The sequence below is a fragment of the Notothenia rossii genome, assembly GCF_949606895.1.
Source record: "Notothenia rossii genome assembly, chromosome: 8".
Lineage (NCBI taxonomy): Eukaryota > Metazoa > Chordata > Actinopteri > Perciformes > Nototheniidae > Notothenia > Notothenia rossii.
The window spans coordinates 56,127,376-56,136,034 of record NC_136906.1 but is presented as its reverse complement, the minus strand read 5'-3'; the positions used below and the strand labels follow the sequence as shown (position 1 = coordinate 56,136,034).

Sequence of the window (8,659 nt, the reverse complement as noted above, 5' to 3'; positions counted from 1 at the left end):
AATATAATTAGGGTTGTGGTTGAAGAGTTTGTAAATGATTGCATTGCCTCCCGCAATCGCACAACGGCACGTCCGTTAATTCCACAACCACACACATGGATTAACATCGATTTAATACATGAATGTAGCCTTTGTTTCTGCTAAAAGAGATGTCAACCAGCTGGAGCAACAAGAAAATCGGTGAAATCGAGTGTGACTATTAAAAAATAAATAATTATTATATTAATATTGACAATAACAACCGACCGTCGGGGTAGAGCATTTGCCGGGGAGCGTTCTCTTGGCGTCTATTATCAACGCTATGGGAGGTCTAAGAAGGTCTTTGGGACACCCTGCCCATTGAAAACTGACTTCCAAGGGGTACCCTGTGCGGAATAGCGTGACGGGGAGGGGCCCTGACCGACCGTCAACATGTGACGGGTTGGGAGTGAGAACGGGTTGGGACAGCTGTAACATAATTGTGTTTGACATTAAAACAAAAAAAAAATAAGATAAAACAAATAGACTTTACAACAATTACAAGTACACAAATTCAAGGCTACAACATCAGAATGTCAAGATGTATCCAAAGAACATTTTAAAAACGTGCTTCTAACCTGTACTTCGACGCAAACCTTGAAGAGTGCTCGAGGAGAGCTGTGTACGAACAGTACGGTGCTTCGGTGGGTCAGTCTGACATGCAGAATCTACCATCACAGGGAATCTTTGATGTCTTATTAAAGCGTATTAATGATTTATAAAGTGTTCACAACCTAATTAATAAATGAATTAAAAACTATCCGTAAACCCTTTATAAGGTAGTAGTCTTATTGTAAAGTGGTACCCATTTTTTTTTACTTTAACTGACTGAATTTGTTTGAAAAGTGGGCTTCTTAACACATGAATACTGTTTAATATCTGTTTTCATCTATATTTAAGAAGTACGAGACAAGCGCAAGTTTAATCTGTGGGCCATACTCCATTATACTTTTTGAATATTCTGAGGGCCGATTCAAAATGACCCACGGGCCACATTTGGCCCCGGGGCCGTAGTTCGGACACCCCTGCTATACGGTGTCTAGCTAGTGGTGGATGTTGTAGCTTCAACTCGTAATGAAAAGTTAAACTACAATAATTATTTATTTGTTTGTACTTTTACATAGGAAGGAAAATCAAGATGGAATCAGCTTTAAAATAGTTGGAAAGTGTAGTTTTCAATTGTATTGGAGTTAAGCTAGTTACTAGCTTCATATGTGAGCTAAGCTAGGCTAAACAAACATAGCCTAAGATGACAAACAATATGAAAGTGTTTCTTTTAATGACATTTTAAAGGACACATTGGAGTGTATTTCTATATATAGGTAATTTAGATTTTTTTTCACATTACATTTCTATTCACACACCATATATATGTAATTACATGCTTGTATAACATTCAGTATATGCTATATTCAGATAGGTACATGTCTTGTATTGTTGAGATATCTTCTTTTCTTTTGCTGTAATATAGTTTTATTTATTTTGTAGACATTTTTTGTGAATTTCCTTATACGGGTGAGACCGAGCATTCTATTGTGTTTGTTGTGTTCTAGAGTATTTAAATGACGGAATGTGCCCTGATCTAGGGCCTTGATACATCATCATTCTTACATTCTAGAACTATATTTCTCCTGTGCCCTAGTTAACATTCAGTCCTAGTGAAGATTCAGTTCAGAAACTGAATGGTAACAGAGAGTCGAGTCTAACTTCTGGTTAAAAAAAAAGAATTGGAAAAATAACCAAGATGTTTAGCGCAGATTGGTTCTGTGGTGTTTTTTCTTCCCTTCGTTCGAACAAGGAAAAGCAAAAACATGCCACAGATGATGTGGCTGTTGACAGCAAAAACTGTCTCAGCTCACGTTGGAGGTAAGAACATTGTTAAAAGTTCATTAAATTTGTTTCCCAACTAATAATTTATACACACTCAGTTTAAAGCTACCATTGTTAGTGTTTTGATGGATTACATTTGTTGTATTTAATAATTTTACTTTCATAAAAATAATACTTGCGGATAATGCTTTATAACTGGCTAAACATTTTCATCTGTGTTTCTCAGTAGAAAAAGTGCTGCTGCTTCTACAGTCTCAGCAAATACAGTGAAGGCTAGTAAGAAGAAGTCAAAGGAGAGTAGGTGTAGCAAGGTATGTTTGACAGAAAGTGTCAGAGCTTCATGTCCTTTAAGTCGACTCTACCATTATTATTTAAATTAGTTTATTTGTAAGTAACCACAATAACCAATATGTCTGACATTGTTTACTTATTATTGTTGGTCTTTTCCCTCTACAGAAGAAAGGAAATGTTGGAAGAAACGAAAGGTACACATTTTCATCCTGTCTATTTTTTGTTCAGTTTTTAAATCATATTTTGTCTTAACTAATTTATTTTAGTAAATTATTTTACTAGAAATGCCTGAGAGCAATGGTTATAAAACCTGGAGATCAGGAATCCTCATATGTTTCTCCATCCTATTTTGTGACTATTGTGAACAAGTATTTCGTTTTACAATGACATAACCAATACTTTTTCTCTCTAGATCTGTGACCACCTTAACGGTCTCATCTACCGACACAAATGGGACAGCCAAGAAGACACGTTGGTGGAATAAGCTTTTTAAATGGGGCAAGGTATGTTTCACAAATACAGCCAGAACTCAACACTAACCAGTGACTAACTAGTCACTAAATGAGAGTAAAATCTGATACTGAAGTTTGTTTTTCCTCCAACAGGGAAAATGTCAGGTCTCACCGGCTACAGATACCAGCGCAAAACAGAGGAGGTAATGACAATTATTTTATACTGCTTTCACTGTCTGTCAGGAATAAAGAAAGCCAGTCTTTAGCTCCCACACATAAAGTAGTGCTGAAAAGATTTTTCGTAAAATCCAGCAATTAGTCAGCACTTTTCGATCTTCATGTTCCCTCATCGTGAAGTTAATCGTGTTTTTTTTTAATGGATATTTAGTTTGATGGCTGAAAAAAGGTCTGCATTTTACACAAGCTTAAAAGATATTCAAGTTTTGTTTTGGAACGTGAAATACGTGGTACACTTGTGCATTTGTAATCTTTCTCACTTGGACATATGATCAATTGTACAGTACTTGGGTAAACATGACGTCCATCTCACCTGGTTTAGATTTATTCTGGAAGGGATTCAATGTAACAAAGGACATTTAGAATTTTGTCACGGATTGGGCCAATAAACAAAACCTAACATTACATGTCAATCTGTTTCTTCTTCCAGCAGCAGTCCAAAATCACCAAAAGAGTCCAGCTCGTTTTCTCACCAGGATGAGGTGATGCTGTTTGTTCTGGATGAGGAGTTTTATGATGACCTGTTTGATAGGGGCCTGTTGCCTGAGCAGCCATCCAAAAGCAAAACCAGCAGCAGACCTGCAACCCCTCAAGAGACAGACAAACAGGAGTCAATCTTAGAGTCTCACCAGGATGATGTGGTGCAGTTTGAAGACGACCCTTCTGAGCTTTCCGACAACCTTTCTGAGCTTTCCGACGACTCCCAGACGGAGCTTTCCTGTTGCAGTCCTGGAAAACCAAAAGAGACAAACCAGCAGCAGAAGTCTCACCAGGATGAAGTGGTGCCACTTGTCCCAGACCAGAAAGTAGTCTTGTTTGTGGATGACCTTTCTGAGCTTTCCAAGGGCTCCCAGGCTGAGCTTTCCCGTAGCAGTCCTGGAAAACCAAAAGAGACCAAACAGCAGCAGAAGTTTCACCAAGATGAAGTGATGCCAGTATCCTCAGAGCTGGAAGAAGACTTGTTTGTTGATGACCTTTCTCAGCTTTCCGACGACTCCAAGGCAGAGCTTTCCTGTAGCAGTCCTGGAAAACCAAAACAGACCAAACAGCAGCAGAAGTCTCACCAGGATGAAGTGGTTCCGGTCGTTCCAGAGCAGAAGGCATTCTTGTTTGTGGATGACCTTTCTGAGCTTTTCAAAGAATCCCAGGCAGATATTTCCTGTAGCAGTCCTGGAAAACCAAAAGAGACAAACCAGCAGCAGAAGTCTCACCAGGATGAAGTGGTGTCGGACATCCCAGAGCCGGAGGAAGACTTCTATGAAGACGACCGGAATGAGCATTCTGACGACTCCCAGGAAGAGCTTCCCATCAAGACAGAATTGATCAGGTAGGTTAAAAATACCTCCACATTTACTGATGACATTTTTACTCAATATCTTAGATTGCAAAACGTCCACCATTTAGCGATTTTTATTTTTATCAAATAAGCTGTCTGACTATAATGATATCATAATATGTGAGGGCCTATCTGTCATCTTTATCACACACTTTAAATGTCAATCTGTTTTTTCTTTCATCAGCAGTCCTGGCACTCCAAAAAAGACGAACAACCAGAATGGAGTGGTTCCGGTCGCCCCAGCTCTCTCCCTCCATGGTGGAAAACCAGAATTCACGGACGATACGTTTTTGCTGGAGACGTGCATTATGGAAGAGTTTAACAAGTGAGCTAAGAACTGATACACTCCAAATGAAGATCTTAGGTTCCTAAAGCTTTACGTTATAGGACCATTGACTAATCTTTCCTTCTTTAAGAGGCAAGATGTTTTTACTTATTCTTCTCCCTGATGGTTGATTTGCTTCAACATTATTCAGTGTGTGTTGATAAAGACACTTTTCAAAGCGTCTTGTCATATTTATTGACTGTGTGGTTGTCTTTTTCCCTTCCAAGAACCCCAAAAACTCCAGATGGCATCGGTGATGCTGTGAAGGCTAAACCCACCAACATCAAGTGCTTGGGGTAGGTAACAATTCCGTCAAAAATGGGCTTTAGTTTATGATTTTTCAGAGAAGAAGAGATGATATTGAGTGCTTATGTTGCGTTTTCAGACTTCCAAACCTCTCAAACACGTGCTATATGAACTCCAGCCTTCAGGGCCTCCTGACACTGGAGAACTTCATCCAGGACTTACAGGGCCAGAAGCAGGTCTGGGATCCATTATGTGATGCCCAACTGTTAAGGTACAACACACACACACACACACACACACACACACACACACACACACACACACACACACACACACACACACACACACACACACACACACACACACACACACACACACACACACACACACACACACACACACACACACACACACACACACACACACACACACACACACACACACACACACACAGAAAATGGAATACCAGATCCAACCCTTCTATTTTTCCTACTGCAGAGACTTCCTAGCGATCAAAGACGCCCACACCTCCAGCGACATCAACAGTAAAAGGGGCCTCCTGTATTCATTCAAGAATGTGGTCTCTGTTCAGGCTCCAGAATTCCGCGACTACGAGCAAAAGGTGAGTCAGCTGATTTCATGTTTGATTATATCTCCTCCTCCTGATAGTTTCTTCTCTGTGTATTAACCCCTCTGTGTGTGTTCCGTGTTTTTACAGGACGCTCATGAGTTCATCACATCAGTCCTGGGCCAGATGAGGAATCTGTCCCCACTTCTGCAGGACATCGCAACCTGCATGGGACAAACATACACCTGCCCTGTGGAACGCAACATGGTGTTCCAGATGGAGAACATTAGGACATGCAAGAGGTAAAACCATACAGAAAAATATCACAAAAACGTTTTCCCCCTAAGACACGCCCTGGTCTGGTTGAGCAGGTGGTTGTGTCTTGACCTCTGTGGCTGTATTTTTACACAAGTCGTTCCTTTAATGTGCAGATGCGGAAAACAGTCGAGAAGAGACGAAGTGTTCACAAACCTGTCCCTGGATCTGTTTCCTGGAGTCTCTGTGGAAGAGATGCTTCAGGAATACCAAAAGGTAAGACTCGCCTGTCAAATCCTCACAGCCTGAACACTCTTGTTATGTTATTTTGTAGTGTGTAACACTGTTGTGTTGTGCCTGTCCTGTAGGAGACCAAGTTGGAATACAAGTGCGAGTGCGGAGGAAGAACATCTGGCCAGAGATCAACTTTTAAGACCATGCCAAAGTGAGTGACATCATCATTAATCATGAAAAACTGCGCCACACTATCCCAAATAAATGATTTAAGTTCATGATAGAAAACCGATTAAAAAAAACACAGTGATCGATCCTTAACCATCTTTTTTTCTTCTTCTGCAGAGTGCTCATCTTGCACCTGAAGCGTTTCCGGTTAACTTCCGACTACAGGATGGAGAAGTTACATTACGCCATCAAGCTGCAGAGCAACCTGCAGGTCTCTGGCAACGAGGTAAAAAAACAAAAGTCACCTGAAAACAAACAGAAGCATCGGGCCAATTGGGAAGGGAATACATGTGTTTTTGCTGCTGTTTTATGTGTGTGTGAAACTAACTCTGTGTTTCTTTCTCAGGTTAACACTTGCTACAGTCTGGTCAGCACTGTCAGTCATCTAGGCTACAGTGGAGAAGGAGGTAAAATAATCAAACACTGTAGGCTGAATGGGACCTTCAGTTTAGTCATTAGAAACAAGAATTTCTGTATAACTTGGGAAATACAAAAGCAAATACTGTATTTAATGTCTGGTATCACTTAAAGCGGCAACTCAATGTTTGAACAAAGATCTCTCTCTTTCTCTCTATGTCTTTAGGACACTACATCTGTAACAGCGTTCATCCCGACGACAGTCCAGACAAACCAACCGACAGGTGGCTCACCTTCAACGACTTGGAAGTCGTTAAAACAACAGGAGTATCTGTGTGTAAGCAGCAGAAGGAGTCGGCCTACATCCTGTTTTACAAAAAACAGGTAAGAAGACAGCTCTGATCACAACGTACACTAAGGTCCAGGAGATAGAACACATCAGTGTATTTACTCTGAGTGTTTCTGTATTCTCAGGAATAGGAGGTGGTCCAGCAGGAGTGCCAGCGCCCACAAATCTAAGGTGGGGCGGCAGAACAGGTGGAGCCAGGTAAGACACAATCAATGATCATCCTGTGTATACTGTCTGGTGTCTTCTGGATGTTCGCTGTCGGGGCCGCAGTTTGCAGTATCTCGTGAATTGGGAGGATATAATAATAATAATAATCATAATAATACTACATGACACTCACTTCTCTAGAAACTATATATAAAGATATGTTCCCGAGGAGCGTTGGACGTGGGGGCCATGAGGCTAATAATAACCAGTGAATAATAGCTGGCTTGATGTATAGACCGACGAGCAGGTTCTACGGTGTGGGGGTGTGGGTGAGGCAGGGCTGAGTCTTTATAGGAGTCTGGATAGCAGAAAGGGAGCAGGTAGGAGGCTGCTCTGACTCCAGCACATCTGCAGAGAATCAAAGATAAGGAGAACCACTCAAGGAGTGGCATTGATAACCCAGGGTAGTGAGTCAAAAGTAGGTCAACAGAGTGGATGTAACTGTATCCCCCCCGCTCTATGGGGGCATCCTAGCGCCCAACCGGGTCCTGTTCGGGTTAGGGGTGTGGAAATCACTTATGAGGGTGGGGTCCAAAATCTGACGACGGGCCAGCCAGCAACGCTCCTCAGAACCATATACCTCCCAATCCATGAGGTACTGCAGACCACGGCCCCGATGGCAGACATCCAGGAGACCCCAGACAGTATAGACAGGTGGATCATTGATCATCACAACCACAGGAGGGGACAGGGGACTGGAGCAGACAGGTTCAATCTGATAAACATGAAAAGTGGGTTGAATTCTGAGAGGGTGGGAGTATTAACCATACTGTAGATGGGTTCCTGACATGGACAACCTTGAAAGGACCAATGAAGCGGGGTGCTAGCTTACTTGACTCTACCCTTAGGTGTAGTACTTAAGTAGAAAGCCATACCTTTTGGCCTGGGGTGTAGACTGGGGCTGGGCCCTGATGGAGGCACGAATGAGGGCAGCTCTGCCAGCATAGTTGGCCGCCAGAAACGCTGGAAGAAAGAAGGTGTGTGTTTTTGTGTACAACAGGATGGTCATGAATTCCTGGCATCATTCCTGGACCAGATGAGGAGCCTGCCCCAAACTACACGACATGCCTGCATGGAAAAACCCTAGACCTGCCCTGTGGAACGCAACCTGGTGTTCCAGATGGAGAACGTCAGATTCAAGAGGTAAAATCATACAGGAAAAAAATCACAAAAACATTCTCCCATAAGAAAAGCTCTGGTCTGGTTAAGCAGGAGGTTGTGTCTTGACCTCTGTGGCTGTATTTTAACACGTGTCGTTTCTTTAATGTGCAGATGTGGGTAACAGTCAAAAAGCCAGGAAGTGTTCACCAACCTGTCCCTGGATCTGTTTCCTGGAGGCTCGTTGGAAGGAGTCGGCCTACATCCTGTTTTACAAAAAACAGGTTTAAGACAGCACTGATCACAACTTACACTAATGTCCAGGAGATAGAACCCATAACTGTATTTAACTATGAGTGTTTCTGTATTCTCAGGAATAGGAGGTGGTCCAGCAGGAGTGTCAGCGCCCACAGGAGGATGGGCCCGCCCCCAGAGAGCAAGGCTCCTCTCAAGGTTTCTTCCTCACAGAGGGAGTTTTTCCTTGCCGGAGTCGCCACACGGTCTCTATACAACAGGACACATTCCACTCTTCTCTTCAGCACTGACACACAATGTGATATCTACTGTCAGCATTTGGCTTGCTCTCTGGGTTTAACAAAATAAAAATTAAACACCATCTCTCTGCATT

The 8,659-nt window shown here is 42.2% G+C and overlaps 2 protein-coding genes across 3 annotated transcripts; both read left to right on the top strand.

The window, feature by feature from the left end:
* The first annotated feature begins 262 nt into the window (after positions 1 to 262).
* Positions 263 to 4,749, top strand: LOC307015443 (uncharacterized protein). Of its 2 annotated transcripts, none has more exons than XM_079644066.1 (6): positions 263 to 2,159; positions 2,305 to 2,333; positions 2,552 to 2,642; positions 2,745 to 2,794; positions 3,262 to 4,155; positions 4,349 to 4,749. In XM_079644066.1, exons 5-6 carry the CDS (start codon positions 3,314 to 3,316, stop codon positions 4,491 to 4,493), a joined length of 987 nt encoding a protein of 328 aa, XP_079500192.1. In that variant the 5' UTR covers positions 263 to 2,159; positions 2,305 to 2,333; positions 2,552 to 2,642; positions 2,745 to 2,794; positions 3,262 to 3,313; the 3' UTR covers positions 4,494 to 4,749. The 2 variants fall into 2 exon arrangements, with proteins under 2 accessions (XP_079500192.1, XP_079500191.1); XM_079644065.1 differs by having other exon boundaries at positions 3,259 to 4,155.
* Positions 4,750 to 4,755: 6 nt separating this feature from the next.
* On the top strand, positions 4,756 to 8,331 carry LOC307015445 (ubiquitin carboxyl-terminal hydrolase 37-like). Its single transcript, XM_079644067.1, has 10 exons — positions 4,756 to 4,785; positions 4,875 to 5,006; positions 5,234 to 5,357; positions 5,454 to 5,605; positions 5,735 to 5,834; positions 5,927 to 6,003; positions 6,138 to 6,246; positions 6,367 to 6,427; positions 6,604 to 6,761; positions 6,852 to 8,331. Exons 2-10 carry the CDS (start codon positions 4,903 to 4,905, stop codon positions 6,855 to 6,857), a joined length of 891 nt encoding a protein of 296 aa, XP_079500193.1. The 5' UTR covers positions 4,756 to 4,785; positions 4,875 to 4,902; the 3' UTR covers positions 6,858 to 8,331.
* The last annotated feature ends 328 nt before the right edge of the window (positions 8,332 to 8,659 follow it).

Coding starts and splice junctions, on each gene's coding strand:
- LOC307015443 (XM_079644066.1), top strand. CDS start 3,314: ATGCTGTTTGTTCTGGATGAGGAGTTTTATGATGACCTGTTTGATAGG. Junction 4,156..4,348: donor ATCAAGACAGAATTGATCAG/GTAGGTTAAAAA, acceptor TTCTTTCATCAG/CAGTCCTGGCACTCCAAAAA.
- LOC307015445 (XM_079644067.1), top strand. CDS start 4,903: ATGAACTCCAGCCTTCAGGGCCTCCTGACACTGGAGAACTTCATCCAG. Junction 5,007..5,233: donor TGTGATGCCCAACTGTTAAG/GTACAACACACA, acceptor TTCCTACTGCAG/AGACTTCCTAGCGATCAAAG. Junction 6,004..6,137: donor ACTTTTAAGACCATGCCAAA/GTGAGTGACATC, acceptor CTTCTTCTGCAG/AGTGCTCATCTTGCACCTGA.